Source organism: Xenopus laevis, chromosome 1S (genome assembly GCF_017654675.1).
Source record: "Xenopus laevis strain J_2021 chromosome 1S, Xenopus_laevis_v10.1, whole genome shotgun sequence".
Classification (NCBI taxonomy): Eukaryota; Metazoa; Chordata; class Amphibia; order Anura; family Pipidae; genus Xenopus; species Xenopus laevis.
This window is the reverse complement of record NC_054372.1, coordinates 161,046,591-161,069,052: the sequence shown is the minus strand read 5'-3', so window position 1 is coordinate 161,069,052 and position 22,462 is coordinate 161,046,591. Positions and strand designations below refer to the sequence as shown.

Sequence of the window (22,462 nt, the reverse complement as noted above, 5' to 3'; positions counted from 1 at the left end):
GGCGAAGTGCAATAGAGTAGATAGGACTTCCACCAAATTTAGTTGAAAAATTTTCTAAGTTCCAAAAAACGCTGGAGACATTTTCCTTTTTCAGGGTGACAGGCTGCAAAAGAGCATAAAATGTTTTTGGGGTACCTGTCTTCCCCCTACATTTCCTTACATATGCCACATAAACTATAGGGCAATATAAACTATAGGGCAATATAACAACTTTATTTTATTAAGGTTTCCCTGGGCTTGTGTAATGTAATGTATACGTCCATTGAAATATAACTTCCCGCGGTATGCAAATTAGCCAACACTAGCGCAACTTCACTTTGCTTGGAACAGTAACGCTAGCGCAACTTCACCAACGTTCAGCGCCCTGGACGCAACTTCTGATTTTAGTGAATTAGCGTTGTCCTGGCGAATCTACACCTGCCGAAATTTTGCACTGTGAGCGAAGCCGTTGCAGGCGAATTATCGGAGGTTAGTGAATTTGCCCCTCTGTGAGCAGGACACAGGGGAGAGGTGCGGGAGGTGCTGCCTGTCACTGCAAGAGCAGAGGGACTGACTGACTAAGGAACAGACAGTTAAGCCAGGGGGCTGATAAATCCCCCAAAGAATTATGAAATACGGGGAATACAGGGGTGTGTTTTGTGGATAGACCACAAGGTATCAGTGCAATGAGAGAATCACCAGGAAGGCTGCTCCCAGAGGGCAGTTCTTCTCCTGCAACAGGTTCCTCTGCTGCTCTGAAGTGTGTGCTGTGGATCCCACAAGCTTACAATCTTTTACTAGTTCCTATTGCCTTAGTTCTATATGATTTTTACCTCTGAAATGTGATTTTCTGTACATAGTGTATAGGTCCCATTATCCATCATTACTCTGCCAATCCATTACAGCCAGACACACCCCTGATATGTGTCACTATTAATTGCATTATGTCCTACCCCCAATTCCAAAGCAGAGAAGAGGTGAGTGACAAGTACTTCATTTATTCCAGCCCACTGGATGCAGGACAAGACAATGCATGTTAAAAGTCTTTCCCGCACAGAGTAAGAGCGGGACAAGCTCGAGACACTGCTGACTGCTGTTAAATAAAAATCTCAGTCATCTACAGACAACAGCACAACAATAGTACAACTACGTCAATACATTCTTTCTTCATATCAAAAAAGGTATCCAAGGCAACAATAGTAACCCTTTAGTGCCTGCACAGTGTGAATGCCAGAGCTCTGACACAGATGTGCTGCAATGGCTTTTACACTGTGAGACACGCGAGGGGTAAAAATGATCACTGTCCCTAGAATAGTTAAGCTGCTTATATGGGACCCTTCTTGTTTTGGGGAATTTAACTGCTTTTCTTCTCATCCCCCAGCAGATTCACAGTGGCCTTTTTAGCTGAAATGAGAGAGAGAGAGAAGCAGTCAGACATTGGGTCACTGAGTTCTTATACAGGCAAAGTAACCACATTGCAGCTAATTTATGAGAACAGGGTCTGCCCAAGCCTCCCAATTCAGAGCTAGAATTCTTTTAACTCTACGGGGCAGATTTATCAAGGGTTGAATAGTTAATTCAAGTTTCAAAATTCACACTTTTGAATTTTAATCCCTCTATTCGAATGTAAATTTGAATGTGAGCTGTATCACACCTGGACCATGGAAATATTTACCACCTAAAACCTGCCGAGTTCATGTACAAGTCAATAACAGAGGTCCGTTGGGCCATTTGGAGACGTTAATAGCCTTCCTGACATTCAAGTTTTTTTTGTGAGAAAAAAGAAAAAATGTATGAATCAAATGCAATTCCAATTTTGGGGTCGGAACCATTTGATCGAATATTAGATATTTAAATCTTTTCTTAAATAACCTCTTAGTCCAATTGTGAGTATATTCATATTAAAATGAAATTAAAAATTAATTTAAAATTCAGACCTCTATGTGTGCTGAACAGCTCCTGGCAAACAAAAGTGATCAAAATCCACTTCTCTCTTGCTACTGCCATGAATATACAGCAAGCGGCCCCAGAACTGCAAGTATTGCCTCAAAATGCAGCCTTTTTTGGGGTAGGAGTAAAACAAAGCTTTCTCCATCTGAGTTAACAATGAACTGAAGATCTTGTTTTAGAGCAAGTACTTGCTGTTTGCAAGGCTGTGCCCTATATAGACAATCATTATAACCTTTACAGAAGACTTAGGGGCCGATTCACTAACTTCGAGTGAAGGATTCGAAGGTAAAAAACTTCGAATTTCGAAGTTTTTTTTGGGCTACTTCGACCATCGACTACAACTTCAAATCGAAGGATTCGTAGTAAAAATTGTTCAACTATTCGACCATTCAATAGTCGAAGTACTGTGTTTTTAAAAAAAAAACTTCGACCCCCTAGTTCGCCACCTAAAAGCTACCGAAGTCAATGTTAGCCTATGGGAAAGGTCCCCATAGACTTGCCTAACTTTTTTTGATCGAAGGATATTCCTTCGATCGTTGGATTAAAATCCTTCGAATCGTTCGATTTGAAGGATTTTATCATTCGATCGAAGGAATTATCCTTCGATCGAACTATCTGCGCTAAATCCTTCGACTTCGATATTCGAAGTTGAAGGATTTTAATTCCTAGTCGAATATCGAGGGTTAATTAACCCTCGATTTTCGACCCTTAGTGAATCGGCCCCTTACTGTATGCAGTATATCCCCTTGTTAAACATACATTCAATGAACACTGTTCTTCTGAACAATGTCTGGAATGACCCATTTTACTCCGAGTTTCAGAGAGAAATGCACTATAACCAGCATGCACAACATTTGCTCCTTCCTTAAATAAGGGCTAATTGAACTCCTCACTGCTATTATTTGGAACAAGCTATTATTATGAAATGAATGTTTCAATTACACAGAATCAGCAGCATTTGTGTCATGACTGTTGGGTCTGTTGGTTTTCTATTACTCTACTACACCTACTAGTAAATTATTTGCCATGTAGAAATATAATTTCTACCAATAAACAGTGATGTCGGGCTGCTATTATTCTGAACACAACTGTATATATTACAGTATTTAGCATAAACTATATGTGCAGTCACCTTATAAAAACACAGGGAGAATCGGAGGAACGTTACCTTCTTTAGAGATGGTGTCGGCAGTCTCGGATGCTTTGTCTTTAACATCCTTTACAAAGCGGTCCATCTCCCCCTCGTGCCTTAGGAAAAATGGGCGAACAATTTTCTTGTAGATGAGTGTAGCACCGTTGGAGGGGCTGGGAGACATGCACCACAGCAGAAATCCACACTGTATGGGGGCAGAGAAAGCAACAGACATGTTAGCTAAGGCCGTAGATCATGTGACCATACAGTGAGCCAGATGGGCCATATATTCCCCAGCACAAAATGGAGAGTCACTGTTGCATGTTCTAGTTATACAATGTCTGCCTGTATAATTTACCAATGCTCTGTTCTTCATCGTCAGCCATTACAATATGGAGTGTACACGTGTGTTGTACAACTGGCCTAGTACATGGAATATGTTGGGTAGGACTTCTCTACAGATGATGGAGATATGGGACACACTAGTGAGTAGGGATTTGTAGCAGTGTATGGATGCCTGTGTATACTGCATTACTAACAATCACAAGCTCAATTAGACTGAGCAACAGATTATCTCATATATGTGCCTCTTGCTATAACCTGTGTGTTTTGCTCACTGAGACATTTTCATATGCAAAAATGCAATGCAATTGTTCATGACTGTCAGAGAATTCGCCTTAACCTAACCCCACCCAGCTGTATCCTCAGAAGTCCTACTACAAATGCATATTTACTAGGGCTGTGCCAGGGACTTCCCATAGATACATATACTCTTTAATAACCTCACGTCCCACATTCACTCAGTCTGACAGAAACTTCGGCTTACAGACGGTTCAGCAATGTTCCCTATGGCCTGAAACAAACATCCTATTTATCAAAGTCCGAATTTTTCTCAATACTTTCCGAAAACAAATCTATACGGGTTTTTTCTCCTTATGTAGCAATACACTTTCCTGAAAATTTTGTCTGCGGGAAAAACCCTAAAAAATTAAACCCTAAAAACACCCGGAAAACCACAAAATCTTAAGAATATTGTACGAAACCCAGCGCAGATCGAAATATCTTTGGGACTTCTCCCATTGACATATGCAACCTGCTGAATTTTTGGATTCTGATTTTTTCCATCCTTGGGGTATAATAAATCCACAAAAACATTTTTCCCCCCTAAAAATTCGGATTTTATACTGAGAAAAACACATTTTTCCGGTTTTTGCCATTCGTAGCAACCCCCTAAATGTCTGATATAAGGCTTATAAGTTCTATATGGAAATCCCATATAAAAGAATGTGCAAAAAATGGCCATGCACTTACAAGTTCTGGAGTAAACAGGCAGCAGGGAAGATTTATCATGTGGCTACTTGCCCGTTCACTTAATAAACAAGCACATCATCTTCTGAATGATTTTTGAAGGAACCTTAAAAAAGTCTCAGTATATTCACATAACAGCAGAAAACAAGTGCAGCAGGAGGGAAAGCAAACCTTAATCATGTAGTAGAAGGGGAACCAAGACAGGAATAGGTCTGCAAAGAATTCAATGATGCTGAAGATTCCATAAACAACCCAGTAGGTCAGCCACTGTGTGTCGTCATCTTTACTGGCGCTCTCGATTGCTTTGATTCTGGTGGGAGAGGAAACAAATCATATATTCAATATAAAATCACTCACGCAATCCCTTAATGGGACATACTGCACATGAAGATGAATACTAGAGAAGCTGACTGTATATTGCGTACATTAGAAATAAACACAAATAGAACATGTACATATACTCCACTCTGTTACAGAGACACAGGCATAGTATCAATGTTTTATGAAACACAGCATCAGTGTGGGTCAGGATGTGAGTGTACTGTGTGTGTGTGTGTTATAGTTCTGTAATGGGAGAGAGCAGTGACACAGGACTGGATTTGTGTTCAGCCCTAAGCTCTGTTCCCATGGTTACAGACCCGTTAGTAACCGGAGGGCAATAAACTCTTAGGCCTAGGCACACGTAGCATAGTGAAACTATTCCCCGCTGTCATTATGAGAGGAACACCATTACAGTTTTTTTTGTTAAATAAGCACATATCAGATAGTTAGAATTACATTTTTTTTATTATTAATCATAAAAGAAAATTGTTTGGGTGGAGTTGCCCTTTAGGAACACATCACATGGATAAGGAAGTGAAGCGAATGATTTCTTCACCTTTACACAATCTGCTCATAGTCATGTAAGAGTAATTGTGTGTGGGTGTGTATTTAGATCTACTATATATGCAACACTGAGTATCTGATGCACAGTACAGATGTATAGATACCAGATCTTTTAAAGCTGAGAGCAATTAAATTCCATTTGTTACTGTATCATTTATCAGAAACAAGGTGTATACTATGTGATCACTAGGTGGCGCTCTCATTCAACTGTATGAAAGCAAACAATGGAAATGATGTGTTGTGAAGCACAATGCTGCATGAGAGTGCTTATTATGTGCTTATACAATTACAAAAATGAAAAGAAAACAGTCAGGTAAATTGCTAATAGAGAACTCGAAATACAGTACCTTGGCAGAAACAACTTCTGGTGCCTCAGGCAACATCAGGGATGAATTGCGTTGGTGCAGAAAATGTATCAGGCAATTGCATGATCCCCATAGCTGTGACTAACTGCACAAAACACTGCTACGGGGATACAATTGTCCCCTGCACGCAATAACAACACTCACACTGCAGACATTGGGGACTAATTCACTAAATCCATCAGCTCAATATGTTACATGAACTCTATAGAATCCATTTACACTTTCATTTTTATAAGACAAAACAGATATTTGGGAGTTTCCGTGTGTAAGTAGAAGTGCCGTGTATCCCGGGTTGGGCAGATTATCCTATTTGCTTCTGGCGTGAAATCTCAAGTTTCATCTGATCATCTTTAATAAACTGGGACATCTGTCAGACTCTTAGCTGGTTCATTAAAGCAAATGTTTGTTCAAGAATACAAACACTCTTTCATTAATATCCTGGTTTCAAATGCCTCTTGCCAAAGTGTAACCGTAATTGTGCGTCTCCCAGCCATTCCTTTATTTTGGCAGAACCCATAGTGTCACTGCACGTGGGTCTACACATATTGGTCATACACAAGGGCTATCGCCCTTAAAGGGCATGTAAAGTCTAAAATAGAATATGCTGTATTTTGTATACTAAATATAAACATGAACTTACTGCACCAAAAGCCTAAATAAACAAATAATTTATGCTTTCAAATTTGGCTACAGGGGGTCACCATCTTATAACTTTGTTAAACATCTTTGCAAGACTAAGACTAAGTGCACATGCTCAGTGTGGTCTGGGCTGCTTTGGGATCGTTATAAACAAAGCTGCTTGAGTTCTGCATGGCTGGTAAGTAAGGCGGGGGCTCCCCCTGCTGTTCATAAGTATGATTGTTTCCCTGCTCAGCAGTTAGGGACCGTCTGACAATTCCTATCCACAGCAGTAAATGAAGGGAGAATTTCACTGCATACAGTTTTCATTAAAGAAAGTAAAAATGGGATTTTATTTTTTTGCCTTTACATGCCCTTTAAAGAGGAAGGGATCTGAGCAAAGCAAAAAGCACTGAGCCTGATGTATTTAACTTGCTATCACAGGTGGGTTCAATACAAGCTTATACTATATGAAAATAACCCAACTGGGGTCACCAGGGGTTTAGTTTAGAACTATGAGAAGTAATCTTCACCCAAAAGGAAAGGCACCTAAAAACAAGACAACATTCTGCACCACTAAGCTGCATGTACATTGGCAAATACAGTCTATTACCATTCAAATTAATGAAGGGGCAAATAGCAGCGTTTTTCCAACTGCCCCTGAGCTGGAATCATGCAAAGTCTCTCTGTGTGCAACTGCCATGTGTGTGATACCATGGGGGGGGGGGGGGATAAACCAGCTGAAATCATTACATTTCTATCTAAAGTGACCCTGGCAGATCAATGTAGGATCATGCTAACTAATAAATCAGCTAACTGTTCAAGGGACAGTGCTTCTCTGCTTTACATCCACATTCATTACACAATTAATGTTTAATAAGCATTCATAATAGCATGGGATGGCTCACAGAGTATTGCCGGTAAAGCAGCAGGGCCGTGCCCAAGGAATGGCCACCAACAGTACCTCAGCCATGCAGCAAGCCGACCCTGAGTGAGATTTGTATTTGGATGAGCAATCATTCTCTACAGCAGCATGAAAAACCACATCCTGGCATGACCCAAATCCACACGATACAACCAATTTAAACATTAACTGCTTAAGTGCCAATCCGATTTATAGGTCGGATATATCTTCATAAATTGAGATTAAACCGGATTTATAAGCATTGTAAATATCCATTATATCACCTGTCCCTGAGCTCCCCATTTTAGCCCTGTTTCTGAACACTGTGCCCCAGATGTTGCTGGAACACAATTCTTACTGATAGTGCTATAGATCACATTGTGACAATTTTCCAAGCAGGCAGCTAATAAGTCAATAATGAGTGTATGACCAACATACCAGCTGAAATAGTGGGGCCAAGCAATTGTATAGGGGCGGCACATAGAGGGAAGGGTCATGTATTTTCCGGCACTACTGCTTTTGCACAGACTGAGGACCAAATATCTACTTCCTTAAATACTATAACTATATGTATTTTTAATTGAAAGTATGTAAATATAATTCAAGTGCAAAGTGGTAAACCAGACGCTAATTGTCATGCACCCAAAATGCAGCATTTTTTAGCCATATATTTGATTATGCAAATGCCAGGGTCCACTCCTGGGAATCCCTAGCTTTATATACAGTATATAAACATTTTAGAATTTGTTTTCCTCTCTTCTCTAACAGCTCAATCGCTTCATCTAATAAAACTGTTCAGCATGGACTGTTTCCTCTACAATTGCTGGCATCTTCTCACTGTCATAGTGCAAATTAAAAAAAGCCTCAGCTCACAAAACCTAGCTGTGAGAATAAACACAATCACAAGACAAGTGTCTGACTATGCCTCTAAACAAACCATATTCCAATAAGGCTATACCACTCTTTACACAGGCGCTGCAGGAGACCAGGCTTTAGAGCAGTTCATTCTCAATCACAGCTGGTCCTATTGCTGGAGTCATTCGTGTCATGAGTTCCAGAATTACACAAGACTTACCATGGACGTAGGCATAAAACAGCTGCTGCGTGATAAAATAAGTGACAGAATTGATGCACAAACTTGGCACCCCCAGTGATTTTAAATTTCATCCTGATTATTATTGTTATTGGGTTATAAGTATACAGGGGGCAGCACATCATGGGGCAACAAGCAATTTAAAACCAAACAAGAAGCCCTTTTTGCTTCATCCTAAATCTATCTATACATATGACATTTAGGAGACATGGGTGCTAAAAGCTTACTCATCCTACACAAACAATTTCGCAACTAACCAGAAATCCTATATGTCTGCCCTGTAATGGATACCGTACCAGGTATTAGTAAACACATTGCTAGATGAAATATTGCTGATAAAGCAGTTAAAAATATACTGTACATGAAGAAATTTCTCTTTTCTTTGTCTTATACTATGGCAATTTTCCCTACAGGTGGCTGGACTGCTCAGGGTTTTGCTTGCCTCATCCTGTTTCAATTACCAATATGTTTGATATATCAAAGGCTAATATTGATTAGTTGTCAAGTTAACAGTACCAAATCTATCAAAATACAATTAGCTGCTCATTCAAGTTTTGCCCCTAATCTTATTGGCTATAACATACAGTAAACCTGAACAGATCTAGACAACCCCCCCCCCAAAAGTGAGCAAAAAGTGCTCATGTCTTGCACTTTGCATGAGCATTTATGTCCCTTATTAATTTCTCTGTATATAAAAAATTCCTAGTTGCCCATAGCATATTAATACTCAGGTATCACAACATATCCCAATGACTATGTGGGTATCCTCCAGGTAATATATAGAAAATGTTCAATGTCAATGCAATGAGCAGTAATGATGGGGTTAATTTTTCTAATATTGAAGTGTTAAGTTTCATTTTTCACCTTCTAAAGCAGCCCTGGAAGGGGGGGTCGCCGACTCTGTAACTGTTCTAAATTGATACATTTAGTTGATGCATTTTTTTTGATCTTTAGCTCGGCTGAGCAGAATCCCCGAGTTTCATTAAAGGCAGCTGTTAGAATTGATACAATAGTTGCTAATACTCCACAGATACTGTAACAGTTCAGATGCTCCTGGATCACTGAGCTGTCTGACCAACACCAGAGACACGAACATTCAACTTTAAACTTACACTTTGAGAAAACGGTAAAAAATAAAAAAAATGGAAAGCAATTGAAAAAAGTATTTGTTTATGGTGAACAATCTGAAAACAACTGAACTGAAAAGTTGAACAACTACTTTAAAGGAAAACTATACCCCCGAACAATGTAGGTCTCTATAAAAATACATTTAATAAAACACTCATATGTAAAACCCTGCTACTTTTAAATAAACCATTTTCATAATAATATACTTTTTTAGTAGTATGTGCTATTGGGTAATCATAATTTTGAAAAATAAGGGCGCCCCCTGGGATCCTAGGATTCTCAGTGCACACAAACAAACCATTGTTGCAGAGTCAGCGCAGCGGAGCTCACGGGGACCATCTTTAGCAATTCAGTAATCTTCAGTAAGTAAGCTCCGTATTGGAGTATGCGCAGTAGTAGTGTGGTCCTGAACAACTGCGCCAAAAGTCACAGAAATAGCCAAAGGGAAGAAGACCAGAAGATTACCAAAGCACCGGAAGATGGAGCCCGTGATTTCCGCTGCGCTGACTCTGCAACGAGGGTAATTACCGGCTTATGGGCCTTTACTTTTGTTCACTTGTGCGGGGGGAGCAGAGGGTAGGGGTTTTTATTAGCAAGGGGATTTAGTTCTCCTTTAAGCAGCCCTAATATACAACAATAACAAGAGGCTCACAGAATGTACACAGCACTGGACATATTAAACACTTACGAAACATATGCAGGATAAGCAAATCCAATCAAGTTGCAGAGTAGGGAGGCTCCATATCCGATCACAAGGTAAATTGCCACAATACCGATGATTGCTGTGGGACAAAGAAAACACAGAAACTTTAAATGAAAATATTGGCTACAAATGTGCTGCAAACATATTTTAAGTTCACAACTAGTACACAAATGATATATCCCCAGTAACATGTTTCACTGCATCACTATGTTACGATAACTCCCCACAATATATATAACTATAAAAACAAAAAATCTGAAAAAACAACAGTAATACAACCCCTATTCAAACTGATATTCTAATAGAGCATACTCTAAATAGATGCAAGTCATTACTCAGAGTTGAGTTCTAGGTCTGTTACTATCTGAAACAAGAGACCTCATGCTGCCTCCCTCACCCCATGCAACGAACTGGGAAGAGGGTGCTGGGGAAATTGTTTGTATAGGGAGTGCAAATGTACATAACATTTTGGCGTGCAATAAGGTGTAGGCATTAAAAATCAGAAGTGCAAAAGCGAGTGTTCCACAAGGAATTCTCGGTTGCCTGAATTTGTTCCTTTGATTTCAATGGGTTAAACCAGGTCTGAGGTTTTGTAAAATAATAAGAGTAATTTAAGTTGCTAGTCTGGAACCAAAAAAATACACACCTTTATGAACAGAACAACCAGCTCTTTGTAATGGATTACTTTCATGATTGGGAAGCAAGAACTTTATTGAAATGCACATTTATCCTATACCCTTCATAAATATCCCAAACATTTATTGCACATGGGCAGAAACTGGCTTGTATTAACTGGAAACTGCTTCCACCTGAAGGGCTACTGTAATGATCAGACACTGAAGTGAAACTATCAGATGGGAGTCTGTATGGTGTAGAACCCAGGGTATACCCCTATATGGCAGAACAGAGTCTTAGGGGGTTATTTATCATAGTCCAAATTTATCTCATTGTTTTCTGAAAAATAATCTGACCAATTTCTCATGGGTTATTTTCCCTTATTTATCAATACATTTTCCCGAAAATTAGGGGAAAACCAAAAAAATCGTGAAAATCTGCAGAAAATTCGTATCGTACGATTGTTTTGGGATTTTCCGCCCAAAAAAAAAAAAATCAGTATATTTCTGGATTTTTGCACGAAACCCAGCGCAGATCAGGATATCTTTGGGACTTCTCCCATTGACTTACTGTATATACAACCTCGGCAGGTCTGAGATGCCGGATTTTCGGATTCAGACTTTTTCCATTCTCAGGGTTTAATAAATCCTGAAAAATTTGAATTTTTTTGGGTTTTTGGCATTCAGACTTTAATAAATAACCCCCCTAGAGTCATGGTAAAGTAAATGCAGGATTTAATGAGACATTAGTAACGAACCAGGTGCACTATGAAAATAAAAAGAAATATACAAGTCCGAGATAGAAGGAATCAGCAGGTATAAACAGTTATGCCAACTAACTAACTATTTCCTTATTAATATGGCCTTACTAAGTAATGAAATCACAATGTAGAAAATATACCGGTAGGCAATATTTAGATTTCTGAAAAGAACAGCCTATGATTTTACTTTAGGCTTGCTTGCTTTTGCTCTATAACTGATTTTCCCATTCCACTGTAGGGCTGCCACAAAGGGTTCCCTCTCTGCCTTTACCCTAATCCATCTTCATATTGGCCTTCCAGACGAGATCAAATAAGCACTTGTGCTGCAAGATACTCCCGGAAGCCCAATAAGGGGGGTGGGGTGAAGATTGGGGCATATAGTTCAAGCAAATATGGCTGAAAAGCAGATTCTCTGCTATGCTAAGGGCATAGTTACATAGTTAAATTGGGTTGAAAAAAGACCAATATGTTCAAACCCTCCAAATGAAAACCCAGCATCCATACACACACCCCTCTCTACTTTTAATTAAATTCTATATACCCATACCTATACTAACTATAGACCTTAGTAACACAATAGCCTTTGATATTGTCTGTCCAAAAAATCATCCAGCCATTCTTAAAGGCATTAACTGAATCAGCATCACAACATCACCCGGCAGCGCATTCCACAACCTCACTGTCCTGACTGTGAAGAACCCCCTACGTTGCTTCAAATGAAAGTTCTTTACTTCTAGTCTAAAGGGGTGGCCTCTGGTACGGTGATCCACTTTATGGGTAAAAAGGTCCCCTGCCATTTGTCTATAATGTCCTCTAATGTACTTGTAAAGTGTAATCATGTCCCCTCGCAAGCGCCTTTTTTTCAGAGAAAACCACCCCAACCTTGACAGTCTCCCCTCATAATTTAAGGTATAATTATGTTTTCATCCCTTGAGTTAATGCCCTTTTTTATGCAAGACAGAACTTTATTTGCTTAAGTAGCCACAAAATGACACTGCCCAGAATTGCCCATTTACTTAGCTCGAGTGAAGGAATAGAGGAAAAAAACTTCGAATTTCGAATGTTTTTTTTTTGGCTACTTCGACCTTCGATTCAAACGTTTCGAACTAAAAATCGTTCGACTATTCGATAGTCTAAGTACTGCCTCTTTAAAAAATACTTCGACCCCCTAGTTCGCCACCTAAAACCTACCGAGGCCAATGTTAGCCTATGGGGAAGGTCCCCATAAGCTTCCTAACAATTTTCTGATCGAAGGATAATCCTTCGATCGATGGATTAAAATCCTTTGAATCGTTAGATTCGAAGGATTTAATCCTTCGATCGAACGATTATTCCTTCAATCGTTCGATCGTAGGAATAGCACTAAATCCTTCGACTTCAATATTCGAAGTCGAAGGATTTCAATTCGGCAGTCGAATATCGAGGGTTAATTAACCCTCGATATTCGACTCTAGGTAAATCTGCCCCCAAGTGTATAACTTGCATTTATATTATTTTTGCCAAAGTGCAAAACCTTGCATTTATCAACATTGAACCTCATTTTCCAGTTTGCTGCCCAGTTTTCCAACTTAGACAAATCACTCTGCAAAGTGGCAGCATTTATTGCTAAAATGTTAGAACTTATTGAGAGCCTGAACCAAAAAGTTCCAAAAGCCACTGCTCTGTAAGGAAATAAGAGCCATACTGGGCTCCTTACCTGCTACCAGGAAGCGAAACATCTTGTAGAGAGTAAGGCTGGATCAGTCTGCACTACACCTCCCCTCTGCAACTGCCAAAAATCACAGCCCTGTCATTCCTCCGCCTCCACATAACACACACTCCCAGACTAACAAAATCAGCTGCTGTGCAACATGTGTTTGTGTGTGTTTTTGTATGTATGCGTGTGCAGTCTATTTCCCAGCATCCCTTAAACCCCTCTCCCATGGGCATTGGGATATGTAAAAATGAAAGTCTCTGTTTGGAGAAAGAATCTCCAAATCAAGTCTCTACCACTGTTGAAAACATACAAGAAAAAATCCCCTTCAACAGGGGATTCTGGGAATAGTAGTTCAGTAAAAGGAGGAGGGCCACAGATTAAGATAAAACATGTGCAGGAAAAAAAATATAGTCCTACCAAGCTACAAGTCTTGATCTAATGCAGTAAGCTCTGCCATGCAGCATGTACAGCAACTCTATGTTACGATGCCAGAATCCATCACTTGGAACAAGGTTGGGGAGGGTTTGAATCAATCTGTGAGCTAAAGGGTAAAACTACACAGAAGATTTTGATCAGATTTTGTGGGTCAGATTTTATCTGATCTTGCCATGCAACAGCACAAGATTTGTACAACGCTATGAAATCGGATCACCCTATAGCTAGAATGTAAAGTCGGATAGTGTTGTTTGTTCATGCACCTATATCCGGCAGTCAATGTATTTCAATCAAAACGCATGCAGCGTTCCCATCCGACAGTTGTGTCGTGTCGGAAACATTTCCATGTAGTTTACACACCAAACCAAAAAGAATGACGGCACTCCATTCAAGGAAAAGGCTGGTTTATTACAGACCCCACAGGGATCTCAAGCCCTACGCGTTTCGGGACTCAATCCCTTAATCAGTCCCGAAATGCGTAGGGCTTGAGATCCCTGTGGGGTCTGTAATAAACCAGCCTTTTCCTTGAATGGAGTGCCGTCATTCTTTTTGGTTTGGTGTGTGACAAGCGGTGGGGACGCTACAGACTGAGCACCCAGCAAGGAATACACGGAGCAGCGCAGGAGGGGGAAGCTGGGAGCGGTCTAATTGGTGTATTCCATGTAGTGTACGCATCAGATTTCTGTATTAGTCCCATTATATTTTGACCCATGCAACTGCATCCGCCTTGTAGGATATGTTTTGTCGATCTGACACCATCCTAAAAAATGAACAGTAGCGAACTTTAGCCCTACGAGGGGAAAGAAAATGGCTGCGGCAGCACAGACAGAATATTGTAGTTTCCTTTTAATGAAGTTATTTATGCCCCATTTTTTACATAAACCCAAATTAATGAGCTCACATCAAAACTGGGGGTATTTTTTCCCCTTGATGGTTCAGCAATCAGCTGCCCTACTGCTTTGTGTTGCAGTTGGTCATGTTAATGAACAGCTAGCTCTAATACATTGCTGGTGTTTGCCCCCTTGACCTGCCTAATGAATTGTAACAATGCATTGTAACTTGATTCATTCATGGTGGCATAGAACTGTTAATTGATTACACAAAAAAAATCTTATTTTTAAGTAACACAAAAAAATTTCCACTGAGGAAACAATTGAAAAGGGAGCACAAATAGTTTGAAATAGGGATGCACCAAATCCACTTTTTTGGATTCGGGCAAACCCCCGAATCCTTCACGAAGGATTCGCCCGAATACCGAACCCTAATTTGCATATGCAAATTAGGGGTGGGAAGGGGAAAACATTTTTTACTTCCTTGTTTCTGACAAAAAGTCACGCAGTTTCCATCCCACCCCTAATTTGCATATGCAAATTAGGATTCGGATTCGGTGGCCAAAATCGTGGCCAAATCCCAAACCGAATCTGGATTCGGTGCATCCCTAGTTTGAAAGTCACTGCACCAATTGGTGGCTTAACATCATATTATAGGTGTTCTGTGTGGCTTATCATATGCAATATATCTTTATCTGCTTAGTACAAGGAATGAACCTACTGACAACATAGAAATACCATGGATTCTTCAACTGTCTGAAAGAACATCCATACAGTTCATTGTTTTCCTTCTGACTGTAAATTCAGAAGAACAGACCAGGAGGTGGTGTTGCTGTCAGAAAAAATGCATTATTTGGAAAAAAAATCACATAAAGGTGCTTATAAGAGCAACTTGATCAATGATACATTTTTTAAGGTTAATGTATCCTTTAACACACACACACCAACACCTACCTGTAAGGGTCCTTAGAATTTTTTTTTATACATAAATAAAAGGTATAGCATTCCTTAGCATATAAGCTAAGTAACCAAATGCTCAATTTTGCACATACTCCAATGATAAATGAACACCAGTTCCAGCTGAAGGAGGATGAGACAGAAAGCCCACAATACATAATTAATGCAAAAATAAACATCAGCTCTATCTGCTAGGAAATGAGACTTTAGTATTAGTTAACACAAATGAGCAAACGGTCCTTGTAGGCTTTTGCTTCATGCACCAGTCTGGTATAGATTATACAAGAGCACAATTCCAACACCAGACTGCCATCTTCTGCCACCATCCTTCAAAGATAACTTATTAAACCATTGGCCTCACTGGAGGTATGAAAATACATATTACATAATATATATTACTAAAAAAATTACCTAGCCCGATAGTTTTGTCCTCATACTGCTTTTAGTGTTTGCCTCTATAACCATATGTTGTATCAAGTATTTGTCACTGCATTCTACCTTACTAAATATAGATGTAAATGTGTTTCTACACGTTGCATTTTGTACTGCTTTCATAAAGCATTTCCCCAAAATCCTTTCAACCCAGCCAGTAATTCCGCAACCTGCTGGCTGCTTTCCCAGGTTGTACAGAAAGCCAGCACCTCTCAGCAATGCAGGATGCCAGCCAATCAGATCTGGCAGGGAACTACAGCTTATGTTTCCTTGCATGAAGGCAGAGCTGTGATTGGCTACCCATAGCCTACCACTCATTTGTAACACAGACATTGGACCAGTAAAGGATCTTTCAGGCCCACCAATAAGCCTGCGAGACCGATATCTGGCTGAAAACCAGCTACATAAAAATAGGTCAAGGATAAAAAAAAAATTCCCCACTGGTGGAAATAAGGGTGATCCTGCATGCAGCCACACAGTGTGTTGTGGAAAAGCGGATCCTAGCAACCATGTAAAAGCCTAAATTCCATGCAAGAAAACTGCATAAAATTTAGGAAGCCATAAAAAGTGAAAGCCGATGCAAATTGCCCCAGGAAAACAATATCAACAGGTATAGGATCCTCTCATTGGAAACTTAACAACCAAAATGCTGCAAATCATGGCATTTCAATTTCCAAAAATCATTTAGGGGGTTATGTAATAAAGGGTACTAAGTTTGCCCAGGTGCAGTAACCCATTGTAACCAATTAGCAGGTAGCATTTACTGGTCACCTGTTGAAAAGCAAACATCTTATTGGTTGCTATGGGTCACTGCTCCTGTGCAAACTTAATGGCTTTTAAAACATATGGGGGTTAATGGTTTAAGCAGCATTTAGACATGGTGCTCCAAACTAGGGAAAAACTGAAGTTTAAGTTCCAGAAACTGATTTCCATCTCCTCCTTAATACAGAAACATAACTGTCCAGCCCTTTTTGGCACTTTGCTACTTATTAGGCCTGTGATAGAAGCAGATCTCATCCCAGTGATTTTACATACAGGCTGCTTGAACAGGCAGGCCATTGAAAGTGATCTGGGTTATAATTAGACCTGCTTGGGGTGCCCTTATTTGCAGGCTCTCTTCACAGACAAAGCAATGTCTGTTTTAAAGCAAACATGATTTAAAAAGCTGGGGCAATAAAAGATGAAGACGTATTATTATTGATTATTGATACTTATATGCGCAAGCAAACACAGAAGCAGAAAAGGAGTAGCACCTTGATCATTAAACTTTACAATGCAAAAGCTTTGGGTAACAGTATGATTCACTCCATCGGACTAGTCAGTACATCCTAAAAGCTACAAATCTCAAATCCCACATCAGTGAAAAGTAACTTGAGGACCGCAGGCATCCCGTCCCTATAGCAAATACAATAGTGGCTTAAAAGCTCTGCTTTGGAACACTCACAAATATATATATTATCTCCAGATTTGCACAAGCAGACAAATGATCTACTCCTACACTCAGCACTGATGTTAATGGAAACATATTGGCACAGATTATTTCATAGAGAATGTTTTATTTATTGACTTACAAACAGCTCCAGGTTTACAGCACCTAAATATCATTCTCATCTCTTGAAGAAAAACTGTACCCAGTTTATAAGAAGATTATATACACTTTATTTTGCTTTTACTATTTAGCTCACAGTGGCATAGATTATTCTCCATGGAACTCTATTTTAAACGTGCGTTTATGTGTGAAAGAAGTAATGATTGCACTGGTGAGATAAGCTCATCCCAAAACTATACAGACAATACAAGTGACCTGGACTTTTTTAAAAAAAAAAAAAAAAAAATAGCTTAACAAATACATTTGGAACTAAGCACCTCTGCAATAGAAATACCATACTCTTACTCTTGAAGAAATGCCTGCAAAATGTGTATCTATTTACTGAACATTGCCTTGTTAACTGCAAATTAAAGTATTATTTAGCCCATCCAACATCCCACTTGCATATTTGTATGATTCACAAAAGCCATGAATATCCTATAAAACAGCAGTCCCCAACCTTTTTTGCCCCAGGGGCCGGTGTAAAGCCCTCATTTTTTTCAAGGACCGGGGGGGTGCATGAACACTTACATTTTGCACGTGCCATGTCGAATTCGGACACACCAGAGTCAAATTTTGCCCACGATACATCAAATTCTGGCGATTCGCGTCAAATTTGGACTCTGCGGCACAAATCAAGTATGTTTGAGGCCCGGTAGTGGGCCGTGGCCCAGTGGTTGGGGACCCCTGCTGTAAAATACATGCTTATGAACGGTGCATAGTGACACCATCAGTTATGTAAATTCTTAGTGATATAATGTGTGTCTCAACATACTAAATCTAGTGTGACCTTAATATGGCCATGGAGCTCCTTGGTGACTTAAATTTTACAAAAGGTGGTTCATTATGCTTATGGACTTCCATAGCAATTGCAGTGGCTTTGTTCCTTGCGGTAAAACTAATGGAAAGGTTCCATCCATAAAAAATTAATAATTCAAGCAAATGGGATTACTATAACATGCACTGAAAATCAACTGTAGGATAAGCTCCAGATATCTACAGCGAGTATATTTTCAGGCTCCTTATTTCTCCTACTCTCCTGTTGTAAACTACAAGAAACTGCAATTTCAAAGTTAAAGGGGAAAATGCTTAGTCAGCTTAAACCACTATATTGATTCCAAGAAATGACCCTGAAGTGACACTAGCACATAATTTATAGGAATGTGTTGGTATCACTAGCAAAGAAGCACCTCGCTATTGTTTTTGTAACTTCTAAATCCGACACCAGCCCAGTTTTTTTACAGCCCTAGAAACTCCAACATGGGTGGAGAAGACGTGTTTCTGTCAGTCACACTTAGGGTTGCCACCTGGCTGGTAAAAATGTTGCTTGTTGCCAATGTTATTTATAGGGAAAACCCACAAAAATATAGGAAGGCCGGTATTTTTTTCCAGAAAAGGTGGCAACCCTAGTCACACTAAGGATAGTGTGATTCCTCTATAGGCTGGTATACAAATGTAAACAGCACTCCAGACATTTATCAATAGGGATGGGCGAATTTTTTCACCTTATTTCACCGAAAAAACGACGCCCATAGACTTGTATGGCATTGTGCATCACAATAAAAAGACACGCGTCAAAAACATTTCGCCGCGCGACAAAAATTTTTTGATGCCCATATAGACTTTAATGGGCGTCTGCGACATTTCGCCAGCGGCAAATTTTTGGCGAAACGAAACAGGTCAAATTCACCCATCCCTTTTAATCAATTGTCCCAGGCCCGGCATGACTGACAAAACCAGCTCTGTTTAAATGAAAGTCTCTGCACAAGTATAAGCCATGCTGGATAACCTGGGATGCAGCCCTCCTGTACTAGTGATACAGATACCTTCAACCATTTATATTAAAGTGATATCTCTACACTTATTTTTGCATATTGAAAAATGTGCTATTTGCAATTAAAAGCAGCATTTGTCAGGTTCTGCATTGTTGGCTTTGTCTGTAGCAAAACCTAAAAGGCAGCTCTCCTCCAGGCAAGACTTCATTTCACACAATATCTTGCGTGCTTTCCACAAGCCTGTTAATGAGCTGTCGGCTTCCTCTACACAGACAGATACTCCTTTCAATTGTAATAGAAAGTGCCAAACAACCAGTGAAAAGGCTTCATTCATGCATATTGGAAACTTGCTTACAATAACATTTTCTTTCACCGCCAGAAAAAAATATAGGTGGGGCAAAAGGCATAATTCTTTTCAAAATAGGTGCACATGTGTGGGAACCTGTGATACATAGTGCACCTGCCGCACACTAGAGACACACACTGACGAAGCAGTCACATCCGCTAGACCTATATGCAAAGCATTCTCATTGGAAACCCAATTAGTTGCCAGAAAGTGTAGCTGAATAGCGGCTTGAGTCTCCTGTGGGGAAGGAAGAGTGTAAGCTCCTCTGCTGGCTGTAGGCCTCTCCCATTGTGCAGTCAGGTACAATTTACACCCAGTAACTTTGTATGGAAGGAGCACATCTATGGCCAATGCCTTTTCAATCCATTTATTACAGCAGAAAAAAACAGCACAAGCTTTCGGGGGGGGGGGTACACAAAAAGCTTGTGTTGTTTTTTATGCAATAAATGAATTGAAAAGGCATTGGCCATAGGTGTGCTCCTTCCATACAAAGTCACTGGATACTATTTGGTTTCTGAAGCAGCCAGAAAGTGTAGGCACCCTTGAAAATAAAGTTAAGTGGTGTGCTGAGGAATTTTATACAATTTACACCCCTTATTGCCAGCAACCCCTTTTTGTATATGAAGCTCCGACAGAAGTGCACCGTGTGAATAGAATTACATGCGATGGACCACAGCTAGCAGTCCTGTGTGGGCTCGGCCAGACAGACACTATATACATTATCAATTCATAATTTGCAATATCTTTCTTAACCAACGTTTCTGCTAAAAGAATAGGCCACACAGTGTGTGTGAGGGAGGGGAGTGTAAGGCCAGAGACAGAGGTTAGTACGTTGGCAGCAAGGCTACTCACAGTGACAGCTGCTCACTCACACTCTGTCACTCACACTGAGTCACACACACTATGTCACACACACTGAGTCACACACACTATGTCACACACAATCCCTCACACACAAGTGAGCACAGCAGGCACGAGTTTATGAGTCAGCTGATGAGCCCCAGTGGCAGTTAGCAATGGGCTATTTAACCTGCGCCACCCCAGCACTGACCAAGGCGCTGGGTATTGTACTTGCAGACAGTCTCTTGTCTCACCTATGGCTATATAACGTCTGTTTACTCCTGTCTTGGCTTCAATCTTCTCCAAGACGTCCGTGCATGCGTTTTTCTGATGAAGGAACTTCTCGAATCTGTCTTTCAGTGCCGCGGCCATGTTGTTCGCCGTTCTGTCAGTGCGGACTGGAGACTGGTGTCTGGATGCGACGGCTGATCCGCTTGGCTGACTAGACAGTCACACAGGCGCACTACAGTCCGTCCGGCCGACTAGTCTTGCTGAAAGAGGAGGGGAAGGCGGAGTCACGGCGAATGTGAGCTGCTCGTCAGCATTAGGCCCAGGGAGCCTGCCAGCTGCCGCCTCTCACAAGTACTGCAGCCCCACCCAAAGCCTCACTGCAGTGCTGCCATCATGGGCACGGCTATTGTTAGTCTGCCGGGGTGTTGCCTCTGTGGGAGGGGCAGGGATGCTGCTGAGCATCTTGTACAGACAATAAGGATCCTGTGAGGCAACAGCAGGCGCTATAGTTCATGTTACATTAGCTTTAGCGTTGTACTAGACGCAGGGAAACATCTTGTGGTGTATGAACAGCAATACCTCACCACGTCACTCAGGCGTTCTGGTTAAATAACAGGTGCAACTCTCCTAAATTTGCCTCGGGCTTAGAATCCCCATAGCAACCAACGTGATGTTGTTTTGTGAACAGCAGACGAGTAGGGTCGCTGGAAGTTGCAAGGACATGAAGGGAGATGCAAATGATGCTCCATTAAAAAAAAATGAAAACAAAAAACAGGCAGTTGTGTTTTTTTCCAGAAAACGTGGCAACCCAAAGGGCTTAGCGGGCACTGACTGACTAACCATTTTAGTTTGTGGGAATATTCCAAAGTTAGGGTTGGTGTAAAATTCATTTGTTGTCTGGCCCAGTAACCACTAGTTACACCACTAGCCAGGGTTACACTATGCCAACAGGACACAGGGAAAAAGCCCGGCAGGCTGCAGCCTTCATGGGCCCTGCCGACCCAGACCAGCCCACCTGTATGTACTGTCACTTCTTTCTCTATGAGGGTGGAGCAGGCGGGAGCCCCTGGGGCAGGTGGGCCTTGGACACCAAGTCAGACGCTACTACACCAGCCATTACCCTAAATAATACGAATTTGCGAATGTAAATACACTACTAGTGATGGGCAAAACAGCAAAAAATTCCCCAAATGCATTGAAGTCAATGCGCAACAATTTTTTTTTTTTTGACGTGTGACAAATTTTTCACCCATTGGAGTCTTTGCCGTCTTTTTATGGCAAAACCTGATAAAAAAATTTCACTAATTACCACCAAATTTTGTGAATCCAGAACAACAAATTACTGTTCACCCCAAATACAATACAATTGACTGTCACTTAGCTTTAAGTGGCTACCTCCAATTAGGAACCTCTGGTATAGGTAGGGTTGCTAACTGACTGGCAGGTTACTTCTCCAGCTGATGAAAAATTAGATTCCATTCCAATACTATGTTGAAAAGACACAGATGAAAGCTAACTGCACCTCTCTCTTCAGTAGGTATCAAGGAGAATGATTCCAAAGAGCCCCAGTGAGCACATTTACGTACAGAGGGACATGAAAGGATCACCTCTACCCTAAATTACAAATCAGGGAGTTCAATAAGCATCTTTCAGCTACTGTAATGCTGAACCACAGTTACCAACAATAACACCTTAAAAAAGCCAGTGGCTGCAGTTTAAATGATAGGTCACACACTATAGAGGTAGGCATAACTGTAGAGGAAGCAGACCCTGCGGCTGCAGGGGGGCTCAGGAGGTAAAGGGGCCCCATGAGAACCTAATTCATATACATTTTTAATAAATACTGGTAAAACAAGTAAACCTCTAGACATTTTTGGGCCCTGAAAAATTAT

General features: G+C 40.6%; 1 protein-coding gene across 2 annotated transcripts; it reads right to left on the bottom strand.

Moving 5' to 3' along the window:
* Window positions 1–957: 957 nt before the first annotated feature.
* On the bottom strand, window positions 958–21,087 carry reep5.S (receptor accessory protein 5 S homeolog). 2 transcript variants are annotated; one of them, NM_001091154.1, is given in 5 exon segments: window positions 958–1,383; window positions 3,098–3,266; window positions 4,541–4,679; window positions 10,051–10,144; window positions 20,594–21,087. In NM_001091154.1, coding segments are annotated over 5 exon segments (570 nt in total). In that variant the 5' UTR covers window positions 20,712–21,087; the 3' UTR covers window positions 958–1,333.
* Between the last annotated feature and the right edge of the window lie 1,375 nt (window positions 21,088–22,462).